Below are 19,651 nucleotides of genomic sequence, written 5' to 3' on the forward strand. Positions count from 1 at the left end.
GTGATCTGGGGTAGAGATCGGGAGGTACCTTGATATGTACCTGGTACCTTGGGATTGTAGCTCTTCTTAGTAATACGGTGTGAATGATTAATTTAACAGTAGGCACCTAGGTCGGTAGGTAGTTTTCCCACTCATGGTCAATTGCAATTGACCACTATATATACACCACACACAAGCCTATTGCTAGGTAAATAGAAGCTGGTTGAATGTAGGTATGAATTTTTGAAAGCAGCGAGACGGATTTTAAATTCTGAGTGCACCAGGTAGCATCAAGTTTTTTTTTACTTTGAGCATATACGGCTGCTGTCGGAAGCCAGTCAAGGCTAATTGGATGCTACGGAAAAGGTATGTTGAAGTCAGTCCCTTTGGTAGGTACCGTGTTGAAAAAAAGCCAGTACCAATGAGGCTATATTGCAGCAAGTCCAACAGAGCGGAACGACCGTCGAATTAAGCGCTCCACTTGTGACATGGCTCTCGGAGCAAGGCACGTACCACGTTGGGATTAGCGCCCCTGCGTCGCGAAATAAATTGAAGAGAGGAAGCTTCAGGAAATTGAAGCGCGCCTGTTGTCTGAAGCTCCTCAAAGGCCCCCGGACAGGGAAAAAAAAGCCCCAAAACCGAAAAAAATAGTATCTTAACATATCTCACCACCACGACATTTTCCGGCTTCACACCTCAAATATATCCGAAGCAAAAATCATCGTGTTTCTGCGCGAGAGCTTCACCCCTCGTCCGCACCTGGCCTTCCACACCGTCAATTCGAACTCTACCGATATCTCTCAACGTCGCCCTTGATGTCCCGGTAGCACTTCGGTGCCCTACCGCCCGCACTGGCTCCCTTACTGACTGCCTCTCTGACCCCTTAGCACTAACCGGCCTCATCGTTGCGCCTAAGTCACGCCCACGAGCGCGTATACCATGGCGTTCCCGCAGACTCCGTCACAGGCGCTGCCCGGCGCTTTCTTACATACGCCTGCCGTCGCATCGCGCTTCAGCTCCCAGCAAGATCCGGTCCGGCGGCGTCTGTTCCGGGAACCTCCCAATTCTTCTAGCAATCAGACCGTACTATTCGGACAGGATACTGGCGGCCTCGGGCCCGACCCTGCTCCTTTGGCTGCCGATCCGCAGACCATACGAGGACTTCCAGGCCAAAATATGCCGCCCCAACCTCCATTGGCCAAAGCGGCCGCGTATATCAACAATGCCCTCACCAAAGACAGCGAATATCCCCAGCTCGATTCCTATTGCCGACGTGAGTACTCTCTCCCCTGCTTCTCGTACGTGGCCGCATATCTGACAACGGGTGTTGTGCAGAATCTTCATCCGAATATGATCTTACCCGCGTCGATAGTCCCTGGGCTCCCTTCCAGAAGACACACATGCACCCCATACCGCAGACTATTCTCGAACAATACAACCGAGCTGAGGTTTCTACGATGATGGGGTTGTTCGCCGAGCTTAACCATGCCTGGGTGACAATCGACAATTGCCTTTACCTGTGGGACTACACACACCCGAATCCCGAACTCATCGGCTACGAGGACAGCCAACAAAGCATCACTGCCATCAGGCTTGTGGAGCCCAAACCCGGCGTATTCAACAGTGTAATCAAGAAGATACTAGTCGTTGCCACTAGTTCCGAGATATTTCTATTGGGTGTCGCTGTCCGAGGCGCCCCGGGCGGCTCGAAGACGGTCGAGTTGTACGGTACGAAGATGTCGTTGCCCATGCGAGGTATCGAAGCTCATGTCATCGCGGGATCCGCGGATGGGCGTATATTCTTCTGCAGCCCTTCAGATACCGATATCTACGAGCTATCCTATCAGCAGGAAGAGAAGTGGTTCTCGAGCCGCATTAGCCGAATCAACCATACGTCCCGGGGCTGGTCTGCCACGGTTCCCATGCCCTCCCAGATTCTCTGGGGAACTACGGCGAGCGAAAAGATCAAAGAAATCGTCGTAGATGACAGTAGAAAGCTGCTCTTTTCTCTTTCCAACACGTCAACTGTGCGCACTTACCACATGGAATCTCCCAACAAGCTCACCAAGGTTATCGAGAAGACCAAAAACGACTTCTTGCGTGACATCGCCCATGCGCTGAGCGTCGTATCGCCTCTGCTCAACGAACGTATGGAAATCGTGTCCATCAGTCCTATCTCCGCCGTCGAAGATAACAAGGTTCACCTCATGGCCTTAACCAACACGGGCACTCGGTTGTTCATGAGCGCCACCAGCGCCGCGTCTTACATGCTAAATTCCCAGAGTCAGGCGCCTCAGAGCATGCAACTGCAGGCCATAAAATTTCCGCCTTCTGAGCAGCGAAGACCTAGAGCTGATCGATTTGGCCCAGGCGAATCCGTGGACATCCAATCCTCGTCCCTCCAGACGAGCCGGCAAGGGATTCGTTTCGCTCCGGGGTACTTCCTAGATTTTGTCAGTAAGACTGACAGTCCGAACGACGACATCCTCTTCATGTCGGCGCCCGATAGTGGGCGAATCAATCATGCCCGCCAAACCCAAACCCTGAGGTACTATGAGCAAGCCAACTGGATCGAGATCGGTAGCAAAGCTGAAGACGTTGGGCTTATCACGAAACCGTTTGCTGCAACTAAGCAGCCTTTGGGGTTTGGGAACGAACTGGCTGTCCAGTTCGACGATCCCGAAGGGAGCGAGTTCGCCATCCTCACGAACACCGGGATTCATGTGGTGCGCCGCCGTAGACTCGTTGATATCTTTGCCGGAGCTATTAGGACTGCTGCCGGAGATGAAGGCCTAAAGGCCGAGGTGAGCAAGTTTCAGAGCGCATATGGCCGTGTTGAAACCATCACCGCCGCCCTCGCCGTTGCGTGTCGTCAGGGGGATAACGGCCGCCCCGGAGTGGCTCGGGGCGCCGTCGACCAAGCCACCCAAGATCGCGCGAAACAGGTATATATCAGCTTTGGCGGCAACCCTAGGCTACCCGAGCAGGACGGACAGCCAGCTAATGTGGAGATGGTGCAACCTTCGACTCGCCATGCTGCGTTGACTCTGTATCTAAGCCGGCTTGTGCGAACGCTCTGGAGGTCCAGGGTCATTAGTCAGGGGGCCGATAGCAACGGTGCCTTGACTATCACTAGTGTTATCCCGGCTCAAAAGCTGAGAGAAGTTCAAGGGAGCGTAGAAAGCCTGCGGAATTTCCTTGAAACCAACCGTGCTTTCATACAGGGCCTTTCTGGACCTGCGGACTTGCGGCGGGCAGGGAGCAAGCAGGAAGAGCTCGGTTTCCGCGGCGAACACCAGGCCATGCATGCCCTAGAAACGTTGATGGTAGGCATCACGGAAGGCATATCTTTCGTGACCACTCTATTCGAGGAGCGTGTTGTGGATATATATCGCGGCCTTGATGATACGTCGCGCCAACAACTTCTCAATCTCACCTACGAGCAGCTCTTTTCGCTGTCCGAGGGGAAGGAGCTAGCCAAGATGCTTGTAAAGGCCATCGTCAATCGGAACATCGAGAACGGGTCTAACGTAGAGACCGTAGCTGACGCACTTCGGCGGAAGTGTGGCAGCTTTTGCAGCCCTGACGATGTCGTCATTTTCAAGGCTCAGGAGCAGTTGAAGAAGGCGTCGAATGAGTCTCAAAACCCTAACACATCGCGCACACTTCTCCATGAGAGTTTGAGGCTCTTCCAGAAAGTTGCGAAAAGTCTCACCCAGGGAAATCTTGAGTCGGCAATCGAGCAGTACGTCGGTGTGAGGTATTACGCCGGAGCTATTCAACTATGCCTGGTGGTTGCTAACGAAAAAGACCGGGGCAATTCGGCGTTGTCTTGGATCAACGATGGCAAGCCTGCCGGTGATCCACGAGAACATCTGTTCAACGAGCGCAAAGTTTCCTACAGGTTGATCCACCGCGTCCTCCAGGACCTGGATGCGGCTTCGAGTCGCGAACCCGAACTGATCGACGGGAAGCCGACGCTGATTGCGACTAAGCGCGCGGAAGCCTACGATGTCGTCAGCAACTCGACCGATGAGGTTTTCCATTTCGACCTCTACGAGTGGTATATACAACAAGGATGGACCGACCGGCTGCTCGTGATCAACTCCCCCCACGTCACCACATTTCTTCGCCGCCTAGCGTCTAAGGACTTTGAGCACGCAGATCTCCTTTGTAGATTCCATACAATGCGGGGGATGTTTTTTGAGGCGGCAAAGGTCCAGTCTGACCTTGCGCAATCTGACTTTCCAATCTCCATCAAAGACCGCCTCAGCTTGCTCAGCAAAGCTAAAACCAACGCCAGCGTCATGACCGCCGGCGTTAGCCGACAAGAGCAGCAGCTCCTGAATCACGACGTCACGGAGCTACTCGAGGTCGCCCATATTCAGGATGATCTTCTAGAACGACTCAGAGCGGACAGTAGAATTCCCGCCGAGCGGCAGCCGGAGATCCAGGAGGCCTTGGACGGCAAGATACAAGCGCTCTCTGAAGTACGTATCTCCAACGAGCATCACATATGTAATTACTAACGTGGCTTGCCTAGCTCTTTAACGGCTATGCCGACCAAGCTGGCTACTACGACCTTTGCCTTCTTATTTATCACGTTGCCGATTTTAGGAACTCTACCACCATCGCACAAACGTGGAGCAGCCTCATCCAGCAAACTCACGAGAACATTGCAGAACAGTGGTCCACATACGAGATAGAACGGCGTGGGCGTGGAGTGCAAGCTAGCGACCCCCCCCCGCAACCGTACGAATCCCTAGTCGCCCAGATTCAGGACATTTGCCATCGCTCTTCTAATGACTCTTTCATCTTTCCTGTACCTACCCTTCTCCCCGAAATCTGCCGCTATGCCTTTGAGAACGCCCAGGACGCAAGGATTGGTGCCGACGTCAACTGGCCAGTACTTGTTTTCCTCAAATTGGGGGTGAGCTACGACCTCGTCGTTCGTGTCTTGGAGCAGATGTTCGAGTCCCAGGAGGTTCCGTTCCGCGGTGCCGGCCGTGCCCGGCTTGTTGAATGGATCTCGCATACCATCAGCCAATGGATTCGCGACTTAGGCCGGAACGGTCGTCCTGACGCGAGACTGGACCCGTGGGTGGCCCAGCTGGTCTCTGAGTGTGACAACTGGGTGTCCTCAAATGCACGTATCGCCAACGAGGGGGGCGCTGATATCAGAGACCTCTTGCGAAGTGTTAAAGAAGTGAGGAGATCCGTCGATGGTCTGATGGTGTCACCAGCGGCCAATAGGAGCATGGGTTTCTATTGAGGTATGAAGAATATGGAGACAGACTTCCAGATTAGAGTGAGACGGCCTAAGAAGGTGTGTGTCTGGTATGCATTGGGCGTTAGGATAAGAATACTTCTTTAGGGGAGGGGCTGAAAATGACGATCAACGGTAATTTCAAACGGTCGACGCCGTGGCAAGTTGGCCGCGGGCCAGCCGTATGTTTTAATTATTGGACCCGGTTCGGCGAGTAGATATCCTTGAGCGGCACATCGACGGGTAGTGCTGTGGTGTCTCTTTGACGCCTATTCATGTTTATGTAATGTAGGCAGACGACGACTAGGAGGCAGTTCGGGCCCATGGGTGGGGCTGTCTGGGGCTGGTGGAAATAACTAAACTGGTGGTTATAGACAGATATATCAGCCATGATGGGTATCTAGCAGCTGCTTTTAATCGTCCGGTTGGTCGGCCCAGTCTCTCCCCATCCGATGACTTCTAGGAATCGACCATCTCTTTGCGTATCCTGGTGTCTCGGTTTTCGCAACATGTCGCGCCTCACTTCCTTAGTCATTCTTTATGCCCGCGCGGTCAGATGTATGCCACTTCGGAGTACCCTATATGCAGGCTACATCATAGGAAAGCTTGGTACGGTCTGACAATAGATGCTTCACTCAATCAACAGCGAGGCGATAATCACATAATACGACGATCTCCGCTAGCCTCGACGAATGGCTTATACATACTATTAGAGAGCAATCAAAGGGGCGCGAGACGGGATAAGCGAAACTAGTCTGTGAACCGCGATGAAGAAACGCAGAAATGTACCAATGTTATATTTAACATGCCCTTACTAATCCGTAACTTCGCTATAGGCCGAGCAGACGAGACATCTTGGTTCAACACGGGACTATAGTGCCTATGAAGACTTAGCGACGCGAGGACGAGGTAAAGGAGCGCAGGATTAAAAAGGGGAAACAATAAAATCGTAACAGATTCCCGCGTGCCATATTTTCCCTGCAGGACGGAAAAGAAAATCAACAGGCAATGAGTATTTCGGTTAGGGATTTATAATTGTCCCCTTTCGATCCTATTCGGAAACTTTGGAAGAACACTACTTTATATTTTCCTACCGTCATACGACGTGCGGATGCCAGTTTAACTATTACAAGCGACGAAATGTGCGGCCAGGAATGGGAGTATATACTTCCATACACTTAGCTGGAGGCAGAGACGAGTGCCTTTAGGGTAACAATGCGCATGACGCGGGAGCCGGATAGGTAAAAGTTTGGGACTTGTCGCGGTAACAAGTAGGCCTTGATGCTAAATTTTCTAGCATAGCCATGGTCCTCAGGGTCATCCACGAGACTTTCCGGAAACATTGTCTGGGCCGATGACATCTACCAGCGTGTGACCAGCGTGCGTATATAAGGCGTATGTGAGTAGCAGCTTCAGGAACACGTGGGCAAGAGGACATCATCGGTATAGTCTTCAATGGACACCAGCATTATTCTAACATAATATACTCATCGAGACCATTTATTCACCCAGCGTCATAGCGACAGCTGAGCAGAGGGAACTGCAAAAGCTCTACAAGGGTTTCTCGAGGGCGTTCGACGATGAAGGGTTGGAGAAAATAATCGCGAATTCTGAGCGTATCATGAAAGGGCCTGCGGGCCTGCTGCTTACACAGGCAGGGCTCGACGAGTCGACTAGTAATCCCTTCACACTCCTTGATAATGCTTGTGGAACAGGTCCGGTCGCTACACAGTTACAAGGCCATATCGACTAGAAGGTGTTGTGAGAGAGTCAAGTAACCTGTGCCGACTTCAACAGGAACCTTGTTGAGATACTGAAGAAACGAATAGCGAAATACGGCTGGGAAAATACTGCGACGGCGGTGGTCGACGCCCAGGTAAGTCGACGTGGCTTGCTTAGAGCCTTACGGAACTCGTCTCACCTCTTTGCGCTAGAATTCGGGGTTTCCGGACAAGTCGTTCTCGCACGTCACCCTCAACTTTGCTATGCACATTATCCCCGACCCACAGGCTGTGCTTCGAGGTATCCCGGTAGAAATAGACCGGGACGAACGCATTGCTGACGTGCTTACAGACACCATGAGGATCCCGAAGCCGGGAGGTACGCTCGCGTTTAGTGTCTGGCACAAGGACAGCCAAGGCTGGGGCCCTGACCTGAGGTCGTGCTTTAAGGCGTTGCCGTTCGACGCGCCGATGCCCGATCGAGTGCCTATGGTTGTCCACGGGAAACCCTAGGTAGTGGGCAGACCCGGCAGGCATTGGGCAGGAGCTGAGAAGTGCTGTATTCGAGAAATTTCAAATCCGAAGTCTGCCGCACATCATCCCCGTCTATACCGCCGAGGACTACCTTGAGAGCTATGCCATGATGAAGAGCTGGATGGTTTACACGTACTGGAGTGAGGAGAGCAAGGAGAAGGCGCGGGGTATGCTGGATGGCCATATCCTGAAGCATCTAAGGGAGAAATATAATGGCCAAGGGTGGGATCTCAGCTCGACCATAGTTCTGGCGACTTGTCAGAAGCCCTTGTAGGTAAATTTATATGTGTAGGTAGTTTTGAGGGAGATACTTGGAATGAGGCTTACAGGCGAGTTAGTTACGTGGCAGGAAGAGGCACGTGCCTACAGGTACCTCCTCCGAGATACAGACGGTATTGTATAGATACATAAAGTACCTACGTACCTACCTCAATAGCCATTTGCGAATTTGATAGATCCCGTCTGCATCCAGCCCGGCTGATTTTGACCAGGCTGGCTTTCAGCCCTTTGTCTCTCTCTTGCGAATCCGAGAGAGCTCGACGCAGGCACAGTCAGTGCACACCTACACTTGTACCGTTCTCTTCCTCGCGTTCAGGAGCTCGAAATGTCCTTCCCGACGACCTAGCAATCAGAATTGGTGGCCCACTATGCCTTCAACGATCACGCGCCTGGTTCTGAGCGCGCTTCCACTCCTCATCCCCATCGCCGCAGCCGCCACCAGCCTCAGAGAAGGCGTTCTGCCGTCCTATCATTATGCCGCGCCAATCGCCGTTGAGTGCATGAATAGGAGTGTGTGAGTTCTGAACGATCTAAAGCATGCCGATGCGATCATGCGCGACCTAATGCGTTTTCTGCAGGGAGACGGGCGAACATATCCAGAATGCGAAAAACGAGATCCAATGGATTCCCTTCCCTCTATGCAACGAGACCGGGAAGTCTCTCGAGTTCCACTATGGGGTTGAAGGCGAAATTAACTGCACTATTCCTATGATCGATGACCCTTTCTTCCATCTGCTCGAATTTTACATTCATAGTGACGCCCCGCTGTCCTGTCGCCTCCCCGCTCGGCCACCCGCTCACATCGCGATGGTCGGCGAGAAGCCCTACGAGCAAGAATACGTCCCTCTCGTGTTCGCTCTGGCCGGCACTCTGCAGCTGAGCCATCTGCATATTAGCACCCATCTCAATATCCTGCTCCACAGCATCCCGAAACCCCATATGCACCCTCACGACAGCGGTGTCCTGGATAGCGGTGCCGCGTATAGCACCAGTCCTCTCAGCCATATGGAGGGCAGTCATACGAGGAGGTTGGTCATCGGCGATCCCCTGCCCTTAAGTTTCAGCGTCAGGTGGTTTCCGACCCCTGCTTTACCCAAGACCGAGGGGAAGGTCGAATGGCAAGGGATGGGAGGCCATATTTACGCCAGTACGGTATTCTATGCCCTGGTGTCCTTTATCGCGGGAGTCCTGGTTTCGGGCGCTTACTTCTTTGGCGTAATACTACCGAAGAGGCTTAAGGGCCGAGGTCTAGGTGGTGCTACACCGTTGGGCTACGGTCTAAACGGTGTCGGCAACGGATGGGGCTATTCGAAGAGGCTGGATTGAACGCTCGAACTAGCCACCGCCCGAGTAACACGGAGGACTTCTTGTAAATATTTCTTCGGGGAGTAGGGCTCACTAGAAGGTATTAGGTATCTTGTAACGGCCTTGGAAATGCCGACTGCGTGTACCTATAAACAAGTCACGGAAATGTTGTCAGAGGAAACGAAACGCCGGTTACGTCTGCGACGAAACACCAAAGCTCCAGGTCGAATAACGGCCCCATAGCTACCAGGCAGCTACTCAGCCTTCTTCCTAGCTTCAACCGCGTCGAGACGGTTGACTAGCCGTGTGTACATGTCGCTGGTTAAGAGAATCGCTACACCGTCGTCAGTCGGTTTGCACCTTGGGTTCACAATTCAAAGGCTCGATCAACGGTCTTAGCTTACCGACGGCTAGATAACCACCATACAATCCGCCCAATAGCACCACCTTCTGCTGCACGGTCACTACGGCTGGGTCCCAAAGCAAAGCCTCGTACATGCACGTCGCTGTCGTCAGCGCTGTCTCAATACCGTAGACGAGCAGCAGTAGCTCGGAACGGCCACCCAGAGCGCTCTGTTTACCGCCATCACCGCGAAGGAACGCGCCCACTGCCCACAGCGACACCGGCAGATGGAAGACGAGCTCCAGAAAGGCGAAAAGTGGAAAGAAGCTGGGGATTGGCGCGGGGGGCGGTGCGAAGAATTGGTCGTTGTACGTCTCTATGTAATAAACTCGCAAATCATATAGGAAGTGGAGCGGCGACGAAGGGGGTACCCAGAGGGCGGTCGGATAGAGTGGCACAAGGTCGACACCTACATACAGACGTTAGATGGCTTGGGCCGGTAAGTTATCATACCTATATGCTGTGGGTGAGTCTAGAATGGATGTGACGGGGGGAAATGCAGATAGGATAGAGTACCAGGAACGTACAAAAGAGAACCGGGAGGTGAACAAGAAAATAGACGAGGTAGAGCCTGTCCAGCCAGTACCGCGTCGAAGCCATATTATATCGTGAGACGGGTAGCTATGGTTGATGAGCCGAAGTTATGGCAAGTATACTACTACCTATCGGGCATCAACCTGGTCTGCTAATTTTATACCTACCTACCTATGAGTGTGCGCTAAGCACTTCTATTTTACGAGGGGGTTTGGAAATCCACCGTTGGCGTAAGAGTAGGCAACCGGAACCCGACGAGAGGAGAAGAAATTAGGTAATACGGGATTCTGCGTAGGTACCTTGAGGTAGGTTAGGTAGTGAGTCAGCATAAGTTGGAACCCAGTGCTATTCTGCATTTGTCACTCCGCACTATAGGTCGCCGTGCCACACAAAGATTTCCTCAAGATTCAATCCATCTAGATGCTTATCAACCTATTCGCCGTGCCAGACCGCAGTTTTCCATAGGTTGCCCAGGTATTTCTATATAGGGCTGCATGTCTAACTGACCAGAGTAGTTTCCATCGCACCCTTCACGCGCCAAGCTGCAAGGTCTATCATCCACAGGAATGCGAACAAAACAGGAGCCATGACTACGATAGCCCACCATAGCTCGATGGACACACGGAGACGCAGCCATCGCTTAATCCAGAATCCAGGCTGCTGTCGATGCGCACAGCGCTTCGTCCCGTAGACAAGACATCCCAAGCCGGGGCGGGATTCGCATTCGAAGTGTTCGCGGCGTCGTTGCATAAGTAGTCTAGAACGTGTGGTTTAGCCGCCGCAGAGAGGGGCAGGAAGGGCGGGCGGTGGCGCGCCGACGTAAGCCTTACCTAACGCTGCCTCTGCAGAACTTCAAGTCGCTCCCCAGATCACAGCAGCGGTCGTTTGGACATTCCAGATGCAGACTTCGGCGCTCGATCAACCAGTCCACCTTGAGCTTGAGGCCGGTGTCCACTAGGTGGTAGAAGTACCGGTTGGCGTGTTTCAGAGAGAGGGCGTCGGGGTATGTGAGTTGTTGGCTGATGAGGATATGTAATTCGGCCGGTAAGTTCACGAAGCTGGATGCGCCTGCACGAAGGGATCCGGTAGCGGGGGTCCCACTAGAAGGCTTTGGAGGGGACATCTCGGTGGTATCAAGGCGGTGGGAAACGTTTACACGTAGGTATGGTCGAAATGTGGTTTACCGGTGCTGTGCGGGTACTTACCCGAGGGCGGCGCGACGGGGAAGAGAGCAGGAGAGGATAGGAGAAGGGAGTATCGCGCGTTTCCGAAGTAACGAATCGAACCGTAGGCGACCGGTACCTAAACAGGGCGAGTACCTATGCGACAGGTTGGGTTTCACGGCTGGCGACGAGGTCGGACGTGGACGCCTCGCCGCTGAGGGGATGGGAATGGCTCGATCACTTTATAGATGCCTGCAGCCTGGCCTCCGGGCTTGGCAGGCGAAGCTGAGGTTTGTTGGCGTCGTGGCCAGATGATGTATTCCTTGACAGTGAACCTGATGGACGCTTCGCCACGTCACGATCACGACGAGTACGATGGGCTGGTAAAATGGCATTTTTAGCCAAGTACCTGGCTAGAGGTACCTAGTAGGCAGACACCGAAGGGAAAAATACCTAGGTACCTACCTCTCATGATAATAATAAATTCGTACATATGTGAGTTATGGTTCCTCGATGCGCCGTGTTCCCTCTCCCATACCTCCTGCCTATCCAGCCTATCCACCGTGGGAAAGGGGCATGGAAGGCAGAGCTGGCTTAGGAGGCTGGGTACCTTCTACCTGACATGCCCCTATAGGCTATAGCTGTCTCGGAGAGATGAGAGTTTCTACATTACATACCTGGCACCTAAGGTACTATAGATCCTTGCTATCAACGTTGGCACTAATGGAACACGAGGAATGGCTAGGATGTCGTGGTGCTAGGCAGTTTTCCGACCTGAGAGGGTGCCAGGTAGGTGGGTAGTTAGGAGGGAACCTAAGAAGGCTGACCGGGTGTATAGGTACCTATGCAAATGGGGTTGTGCCGTTAGGTACCTCTACCTAGGTACCTAAGGTAGACACCTTCTCGTACCTCATGCGAGCAGAAAGATTAAACTGTGGTACTAATACCTAGGTATCTAGGTACCTCAGCGTCCCGCACGCTGTTTACCTCCTTCATGTGGTCCCCGGACCTACCAGGCTCGAGACAAGCGCGTTGAGGGCTGAGCGGGTCGCGTTCTTACCAAATTGTCATCTTGGTATGTTCTCCCCCCCCCCCTCCACAACTGTCTGTCCTCCACATGCCGTCGCCAAATCGTCCCGTTGATCATGACTCAGTTTATGGCCTTTCCTACATTTAATTGCTCCTGTACGCATCTTGCTGCGCCCTACCGGTTACCAAGTGCACAGTCTGCACATAGGTACACGCGGACGCGCTCTGCATAAAGTGGCCAGCTTGACCTGGCGTGATGCTCGACGGTTGACCAACTAACCCACATGGCCACCTCGATTCCTCCCGCCCCGAACGGCGACGGTTCCCACGAAAGCGACTATGGGTCCGACTTTTCTGCTGGGGAGGAGGGGATTGTAAATAGGCTCCTCGATGGCCTTAGCCAGACAGCGCCTTCACTCCCTCTCGAGAATGGAGACGAGCACCGCCAGACCGGGAGCGGCCAGTGCATCGAGGCTGTGGCACCAACAATTGTCCGCACCCAGGACTCAGTCCGATACCCAGACCGTAGGTTCATTGTCCAGAGAAGTTAAACATGCCAGATGTAAATGCGTCTAACTAACTGGTAGTTGTTAGTTATCCCAGTCATATTGGATGCTAGGCCCCGTATAACTCCTTCCCCGAGATCTCGTCTCACGCCTACGACCCCTCTCAAGGATTCACGATCCCCCCTACAACGCTTTCGTTCCTTTCCGAGGAAGCCGCTCACTGTCTCCGACTTGGCCTCGGGTGCCTGGTGTGAGTTGCAATATTGGTACACACTGAGTCTTCTGCCCGGGGGAAGAAAGACGAGAACGGCAGCAATGCGGGGGGGGACCCGCGTTCACCAAACCTTAGAGGACCAGGTACACACTACGGTTCAAGTGAGCGTAACCAACAAGGAGGAAGCGTTTGCGCTAAGGCTATGGAACGTCATCCAGGGACTGCGGACGCTTCGGGACACCGGGATGACCAGGGAACTGGAAGTGTGGGGGGCTATTGAAGGTCAAATTATAAACGGCGTCATTGACGAACTGAGCGACAGGAGCCCAAACCCCGACTTTGAACGGGAACTGAACCTGTCTGAACCGTTCGATAGCACTGCCGCGTCCCAGCCGAATCACCAGGGATCCATGTCAGATAATCTGGACACGCATCAGAGAAGATTTTATTTAACCGATGTCAAAACGCGAGGATCAGATCGGTTACCTAATGGAGCTGCCCTCAGGCCCGCTAGGGTTCAACTGTTCCTGTATCATCGGCTCTTGGGGGGCATGGCCGCTGGTGTGGTAAAATTTGCTGACGTAGTAAATCGGTATGGCCTTAGGGCCGAGGCCTTGTTTTCCGATGCTTTCATGGCTCAGGTTGGCAATCTTCACGACGAAGTATTTTATGACGCAGATTCGGATTTGGAATCAACATCCCCCTGCCCTGAGGATTCCACCGAGACACCGGACAGGCCATTCTCGAATCGGTCATCGCAGAACACGCCCCCCCAAGATCTGATAAGGTACCGGTCCATCACACAAATACTTCCATTACTACAATCTGAACTACGAGAGACTTTTCCTCGCGGTGCTGCTAGCCTGGGCGATCTCGTTGCCGTCCAATATCGGCACAGGGACGACGGTCGCATAATCGGGAACAACACGTTCCCGAACGACCCCGAAGCGTTGGATGCATATATTGGTCGGTGTCTGGAATGGTGGCGGGGAGAACGCGACGGCGAAGGTGTATCGATCGAGGAGACCTACAAGTGTCGGTCGTGTGAATTTGCCGAGGCGTGCCAATGGCGCATGGATAAAGAAGCCGAATTCTGGAAGAAACGAGCAACCGATCGTATTTCAGCTGCGTAACTAGCTGGTGACTGGTATATGTACGTGATGAGTTCGTCATTCTCATACGGCATCTGGACCCTGTCGTTCTCGACTCTGGCTAATACGTAGGTATGTAAGTTTTGTCGCCCAGGTCCGAGCCTGCTGTGTTTGCAGCTGCTATACCACTCTGCATGCCGTCGATAAGAACTTGGGTGGTTAGGGACTGGTTAGCGGGATTTCTCCTGTCTACTCTGTGCTAGGGCGATATAGTGTATGCATAGATGCTCGTCTAAATGTTGGTGGTGGTGGCTAACCAAGTGAAGCTAAGGGTTTCTGATCTCCCTAGTCATATCAACGGCTGGTCTGCATACATAGACATGGAGATGATTCTCGATTGGCCATTAGTCGGACGACCTCCTCAAAGCGGTTGGTCGGGTTCTCGGGTCTGCTTAGGGAAGACGGATACCTAAGACAGAGAGTGCCGTCCCGGGAAAGGTGTTATGAGCATACACATACACATTTCACCCTTGAAATTTTACATCTACGTGTGGCCGTAGGCTTTAGGATTCTCGGCCGATCCGCAATTAGAGATAATTGTTTTATCAATAATCTTGACACTGAACGTACCCCTATCTATGCATATAGTCGTACTTTATGATGACTTCTCCGTTGATTGACGAGAATAAAGAGCCTGTACCTGTATATGTATACGGCATATATACGACAGCAGCTTAGGTTCCAAGTTTTGAGCTTTGACCAAAGAGGTGATTTGCCATCATACCAACAACCACGATAAGAATCGGTAGGTTCACTACCTATGACCTGCGGGGCAAACTCTCAGGGTGTGGTCCCCGTATTTGTCAACTTACGGGATATTACACTTCTTACCTAGTTGCGCGTCTATACATGCCCACCTAGGTCTATAGTGGTGTAGGGGCCTCAGCTTGTAGTGGCCTCAGCTTGTAGGGGCTAATACGTGTAGGTACCTCGCCTCAGGAACCTAGTGAGGTGGGCCTGAGCTAACAGTTAGGGGTACCTGGCCTTGCGGACCCTTGGTTCAGGTAGAAGTCGACTTGCTCTCCTCCTTTTGCGGGCAAGTCCTCAACCTACCTTCATAACGTGCGCTACATATAGTCCCATACTAGCCATGTACATACAATGCCTATGTTAGATGGGTATGCTCAGCCTGGGAACAGCTTCAACGAGAAAATGATGGGTCATAGCACACCTCCTAACAAAAACTAGTGGCCTACACTATCTTTTAGATGCAGCCTCATATCCGGGTCCATCATCCAGACACTTACCTATATAGGGTGCAAGGTGTCTACCGTACTCTGCGCACCTACTTAGGTCTCAAAGTATCCTCGACATATTGCCGCTTCAAGGACCAAGGAAGAATCCGTCGTAGGCAGGAATACCGAGTTTCCTCAAGTATGTCACACCGCTAGAGCGCACACGGCGTCGCTTCCGCATCCGCGTCTTGATGTAAAAGTCATCATGCCCATTCAATCACCCGAGTCGAATCTCCCGAAAGGACAACCGAGGCCCGTCGACCGCCCTGTGTCTACGATACCCGTCGTCTCGTCGGGACTAGAATGTGTCGATAACGTTTCGACGAGCCTGCAGGCTCTCCCCCCCTCCCCCACTTATCGGAGTCCGCCAACTCGCCATGACAGTCTGTCCTTACGTCTGAGGAGCAACTCTGGGCTTGCGCTGCACACTAACGACGCGGCTCTGAGCAAATATATTAAATATAAAAAGAGTTGGCTGCGACATCCATCTTCCTGCGATCACCAGGACCACCCTCTACCCCTGGACGAAGATGTGGCAAACTCTTCGTTCTACGCGAAAATGCCGTGGGCGACGGGGAACGTAGACTGTGCCATCTACTGGCCGGAGTTCTTGGGGGAAGATGTTCACAATATAGCCCTGGATAATCCGGCCGTGTGTAGGAAATTCATGGGGTATTGCAAAGAGGAGGGGTATGAGGGCTACTTCGAATTCTTAGTCAAGGTTAGTCATGAGAGAGAAGCAGGGCATAGATGCTGGGCCATTTTGAGCTCACCTCTGGTCATTCATTAGGTTCGGGAATACACCAAGTCCATTAATGAGATGACCTCGGCCTTAACCGCAATATCAACTTCTTTCATCGTCCCGGGTGCAACTCATTCGTTAAACCTACCCACCACCCTATCGAGAACGCTGAGCGCTGATATGAAACGTATCGCGCATACTACGCTACCCAATTTGGAGGGCGTCTTTCAAGAGTCGAAAGCTCATGTCGAGAGTCGCGTAGCTACGAGTATATTTCCTAAATTCGTCAAAAGCCAACTACTGCACTATATGACCGCCGTCCTCATGCGTGGTGCTCCGAATATTGCGCCGTCAAAGTCTGAGCTCCCCGGTCTCGGGGAGGGCTTTTGTATTGTTGATGCCTCGGGTTCGACTATCAATGCTGTCACAGGTGCTTTCCTCAGGATTACTGGCTATCACCTTCAAGATGCTGTTCGTGAGAGTCGTGATTTCGTTCACGACGCAAAGAACCATACCGAAAGTGCTGGCCTTCTGGGACAAGGGCGAGAGGCGGTCGAGCTTCTGCTGAACCCGCGCAAAGATGGCGAGCCCTTTTGGAGCATGTGTTTCCTGTATCCATTGAGGGACAGAGACAAGCAACTCCGTTGCTGGCTCGGCGCTCAAGTTGATGTTTCCGCTGTTTTGAGAACGCGGAATTATCTGCTACGGGTGTTAGCAAGTGGCGATTATCCCGAGTCAGCCTCCGAGGATGTTCAAGAGACTGAAAGCGAGCAGTCATTCAAGGCAGTTCTCGCGACGGAGCCGAAGTTCGAAAAAGACCGTAGTGTCCACAGTCGAGAGAGTTCTCGGAGCTCGACGTCTCGTAATCGATTCCTCCATCAATTCCGGAGGCCGTCACGCACCCCTTACTTCCCTCCTTTCCCTGAATCTCCAGATACTAATACCTCGGACACTGCAGAGAATCGGCCAACCCAGGGTGACCACTTTTCAACACAAAGGTCCAAACTTCCTGCACACATCCGAAACTCGCCAACTGTTTATTCTCGACACGTTCTCCTGCAATGCCATTCGCCGCGATCGTCGCCGCCCACGTCGCCGGAGACGAAGAAAAAGCACAGCCTAAAACTCTATGTAACATACTACTCCGACGAGGCGGCGGCAGCATTATCACTTCGCGAAGACTTTTCACAAATGGATATCTTTCGCGTTCTAGCAGATAGCGCCCGTTCACCTTCTGTTACGAAGTCTTTCAGATCAACTATTAGGGACCGTATCGAGCGTGGGAAGTCAACTAGTGCCGAAATTCTAGTCCACACGAACCGAACTATTGGCAAAAGACTCAGAACCACCATCAGCGGTGGGAGACCAAAAACGGCGGAGGTGGATAATACGAAGGACGAGACTAACCCTAGGGCCGCGAGGGGGTCGGTCAAGAGCCCGAGACCAGAACCGCTTATGAGCCACTGGACTCCGATGAGGGATGCCGATGGCAGTATCGGATTGGTCGTGCTGATATTGGTGCCACAATTGTGAGATCCGGGAAAGGCCCGTAGCTGCTGGCCGCAGCCGTCTTCGCAAACAACTTAGTTCTTGCGTCGGGTAGTAATCATGAGACCACACACGGGTACATTGGTCTGTTGGTTGTGCCTAGTTTAGCGTGTACACTCTTTAAAAAGGTGGCTTGCGATTCGCTTGTGTTAGAATCTTGCGTATTGTTTTCGAAACGCTCTCACGGGTTACAGTCGTTCTCTCAGACGTTGATTTACAACAGAACTCTATGGATTACACGGTAACTTCGCCCTCGCGACGTTCGGATACCAGACGTACCATTTCCTCTGTGGTTACAATCTCTCGGCGGCGGAGCTGTCGCCGATAACACACTACTGAGATGCGATCGTGTCGGGATCTTTGCTACGATCGTCGTCTCCGGAATGTCGAAGAGCTAGGTACTAGTCAACACGTGAGATATAGAGGGAGGGAGAAGGGAGTTGTTGGGCTACATAATCTGCTTTCGATTCTTGGAGAATTGTGACATGGCAGATGGTGTTGAAGTTAGCTTATGTTTTTGGTGGAGATCCTCAGAGCCGTCGGAGAATACGCTTTGCTATCAATCCTGGATTAGAAGTAACAAGCGACTTGTGGATTAGGCTCCTCGGAAGTCTGGATGACGGTGGCTGATACGTTTCGGTTCTCAAAGATCAGCAGCAATATACCCTCGACCTTCTTCTCAGCACGAGACGGACGATGCTGGTATGCCAATCTTTCGTAATGGCATCGGCTCGTCAGCTGTTATGACCTGAGATACTAGACTCCCCAGTCTCCCATCCAACCGAAAATTCTCGCGGGCGCCGTTAGAGCGCGTCGAAGTATGCGGGAACCCACTAGGCACTGGGCCGATACCATCTACGCCAACGCCTGTAGCGCGCCTGGCTCCAGGAAGACAAACGTCAACCAGACGAACGGTGGCACGCTGCGCAAAGTCGGCGGCACCCCCTACTCCGGCGGAGACCGGCCGGCCGGGCCGGTGCTGATTACCTGGTGTGATATGCTAAGGATCACGTTGAGACTAATGTGACGATAGCTTATCTAGGATCAGTTAATGGACTGGACCTGTCATTAGCCGATTCCGTCTTTTTTTAACTGCTGCATAGTACCGTGGCAGTCCCTACCTACTGATAAGCTACAAACACTAAAGCAATTCAGTGTTCATTACGCCTTGATACGCTTCGTGGGCTCGCTAGTGGTAGATTTCAGGCCAGCCCGAGCCCTACCAGCATCGGCTGGTGCAATCCGAGGGCTAGAACAACCAGTCGGGCACGCTGGGCTCTTTCAACTTGGTTGGCCCATTCGCCCCTATCGTCATCGTGTGTGCTTAGAACCCTTGTCCTGAGTCGCTCACGAAACCAGGCCATCACGTTTAGTAGATAGAGGCTGGTGATCTGGATGGGGCTTTGAAAGGTGCATGGTTTCACTGGGTTAGTACTTAGGGATGTTGTGGCACACGCCGATAATATCTGCATGGCGATCTTGGATGCCAACGCCTCCCCCTACCCGTGCTAAATCCGCGCCCAGGTCAGGGCCACGAATCCGAGACTCATCCATATCGACGGCGATAGAGTCGCTCCTTCGAGGCATCTGTGGGCACTTGTGTAGTGGAGCCAACATGTCTAGTCTTCCATCGAGGGCATCTAGAAGGCAGGCCGGGATGTGAGCACGTCAGCATGGTGGAAGACGGATTACTCGGCGGCGGTCGAATTCGTTGACGGGAGATCATTGATGGTAAATTATCCAGGTTAACGTCGGCTCTGGCGATAGGTTCAATTCGGGCACACTGGTCGCCTAAAGTGTCGATAATAGTTGCGATCTGAGCGACTCGACCGCATCTCTAGATAGAGAGAGGGCCAGCGCTGGCATGCCTAGGGGGGCCATGGTAACAGTTGTGTGGAAGTAAAGGTTGGTTACTGGCCTCTATATTGAAGAGGAACAGCGTGGGAAGCTTTCTGGGAGCCGAGACAGAAGTGTGCCAAAGACCAGTCCAAGTGCTAGTCAACAGCGAACGGCAAGCTGCTACAGCTGTAACTGGTATGTCT

At 52.6% G+C, this 19,651-nt stretch overlaps 7 protein-coding genes across 7 annotated transcripts; 5 read left to right on the forward strand and 2 right to left on the reverse strand.

Annotated features, from left to right (window-relative positions):
- The first annotated feature begins 568 nt into the window (after positions 1-568).
- On the forward strand, positions 569-5,711 carry GGS23DRAFT_574351 (nucleoporin-domain-containing protein). Its single transcript, XM_051516741.1, has 3 exons — positions 569-1,252; positions 1,315-4,469; positions 4,523-5,711. The coding sequence occupies exons 1-3, from the start codon at positions 919-921 to the stop codon at positions 5,249-5,251; spliced, it is 4,218 nt and encodes a 1,405-aa protein (XP_051370776.1). The 5' UTR covers positions 569-918; the 3' UTR covers positions 5,252-5,711.
- Positions 5,712-6,945: 1,234 nt separating this feature from the next.
- On the forward strand, positions 6,946-7,774 carry GGS23DRAFT_598080 (uncharacterized protein; the record flags this gene model as incomplete). Its single annotated transcript, XM_051518721.1, has 5 exons — positions 6,946-7,006; positions 7,075-7,121; positions 7,180-7,267; positions 7,319-7,458; positions 7,535-7,774. The coding sequence occupies 5 exons, from the start codon at positions 6,946-6,948 to the stop codon at positions 7,772-7,774; spliced, it is 576 nt and encodes a 191-aa protein (XP_051370777.1).
- Positions 7,775-8,147: 373 nt separating this feature from the next.
- Positions 8,148-9,105, forward strand: GGS23DRAFT_598081 (uncharacterized protein; the record flags this gene model as incomplete). The annotated part of the gene is made up of 2 exons (XM_051518722.1): positions 8,148-8,293; positions 8,358-9,105. 2 exons carry the CDS (start codon positions 8,148-8,150, stop codon positions 9,103-9,105), a joined length of 894 nt encoding a protein of 297 aa, XP_051370778.1.
- A 116-nt stretch (positions 9,106-9,221) lies between these two features.
- On the reverse strand, positions 9,222-10,189 carry GGS23DRAFT_125750 (transmembrane protein 6/97). The gene is made up of 3 exons (XM_051511123.1): positions 10,015-10,189; positions 9,489-9,896; positions 9,222-9,418 (listed from the first exon to the last, which is right to left on the reverse strand). The coding sequence occupies exons 1-3, from the start codon at positions 10,085-10,087 to the stop codon at positions 9,339-9,341; spliced, it is 561 nt and encodes a 186-aa protein (XP_051370779.1). The 5' UTR covers positions 10,088-10,189; the 3' UTR covers positions 9,222-9,338.
- A 330-nt stretch (positions 10,190-10,519) lies between these two features.
- GGS23DRAFT_605978 (uncharacterized protein) lies at positions 10,520-12,377 on the reverse strand (the record flags this gene model as incomplete). Its single annotated transcript, XM_051519846.1, has 3 exons — positions 10,520-10,778; positions 10,852-11,089; positions 12,374-12,377. 3 exons carry the CDS (start codon positions 12,375-12,377, stop codon positions 10,520-10,522), a joined length of 501 nt encoding a protein of 166 aa, XP_051370780.1.
- GGS23DRAFT_574372 (exonuclease V) lies at positions 12,021-14,706 on the forward strand. Its single transcript, XM_051516742.1, has 4 exons — positions 12,021-12,738; positions 12,808-14,086; positions 14,166-14,298; positions 14,351-14,706. The coding sequence occupies exons 1-2, from the start codon at positions 12,498-12,500 to the stop codon at positions 14,064-14,066; spliced, it is 1,500 nt and encodes a 499-aa protein (XP_051370781.1). The 5' UTR covers positions 12,021-12,497; the 3' UTR covers positions 14,067-14,086; positions 14,166-14,298; positions 14,351-14,706.
- An 818-nt stretch (positions 14,707-15,524) lies between these two features.
- On the forward strand, positions 15,525-17,594 carry GGS23DRAFT_605974 (uncharacterized protein; the record flags this gene model as incomplete). Its single annotated transcript, XM_051519845.1, has 3 exons — positions 15,525-16,040; positions 16,110-17,140; positions 17,282-17,594. 3 exons carry the CDS (start codon positions 15,525-15,527, stop codon positions 17,592-17,594), a joined length of 1,860 nt encoding a protein of 619 aa, XP_051370782.1.
- Positions 17,595-19,651: the final 2,057 nt, after the last annotated feature.

This window comes from Durotheca rogersii (assembly GCF_024521655.1).
Source record: "Durotheca rogersii strain YMJ 92031201 chromosome Unknown GGS23scaffold_15, whole genome shotgun sequence".
Classification (NCBI taxonomy): domain Eukaryota; kingdom Fungi; phylum Ascomycota; class Sordariomycetes; order Xylariales; family Xylariaceae; genus Durotheca; species Durotheca rogersii.

Excerpts from the sequence above, each read along its gene's own strand:
- GGS23DRAFT_574351 (XM_051516741.1), top strand. The coding sequence starts at position 919 with ATGGCGTTCCCGCAGACTCCGTCACAGGCGCTGCCCGGCGCTTTCTTA. Across the intron at positions 1,253-1,314 it reads GCTCGATTCCTATTGCCGAC|AATCTTCATCCGAATATGAT; the intron begins GTGAGTACTCTC and ends GGTGTTGTGCAG. Across the intron at positions 4,470-4,522 it reads AGATACAAGCGCTCTCTGAA|CTCTTTAACGGCTATGCCGA; the intron begins GTACGTATCTCC and ends TGGCTTGCCTAG.
- GGS23DRAFT_574372 (XM_051516742.1), top strand. The coding sequence starts at position 12,498 with ATGGCCACCTCGATTCCTCCCGCCCCGAACGGCGACGGTTCCCACGAA. Across the intron at positions 12,739-12,807 it reads CTCAGTCCGATACCCAGACC|TTATCCCAGTCATATTGGAT; the intron begins GTAGGTTCATTG and ends GGTAGTTGTTAG.
- GGS23DRAFT_125750 (XM_051511123.1), bottom strand. The coding sequence starts at position 10,087 with ATGGCTTCGACGCGGTACTGGCTGGACAGGCTCTACCTCGTCTATTTT. Across the intron at positions 9,897-10,014 it reads TCACCTCCCGGTTCTCTTTT|GTGTCGACCTTGTGCCACTC; the intron begins GTACGTTCCTGG and ends GTCTGTATGTAG. Across the intron at positions 9,419-9,488 it reads TGGTGGTTATCTAGCCGTCG|CGATTCTCTTAACCAGCGAC; the intron begins GTAAGCTAAGAC and ends ACGACGGTGTAG.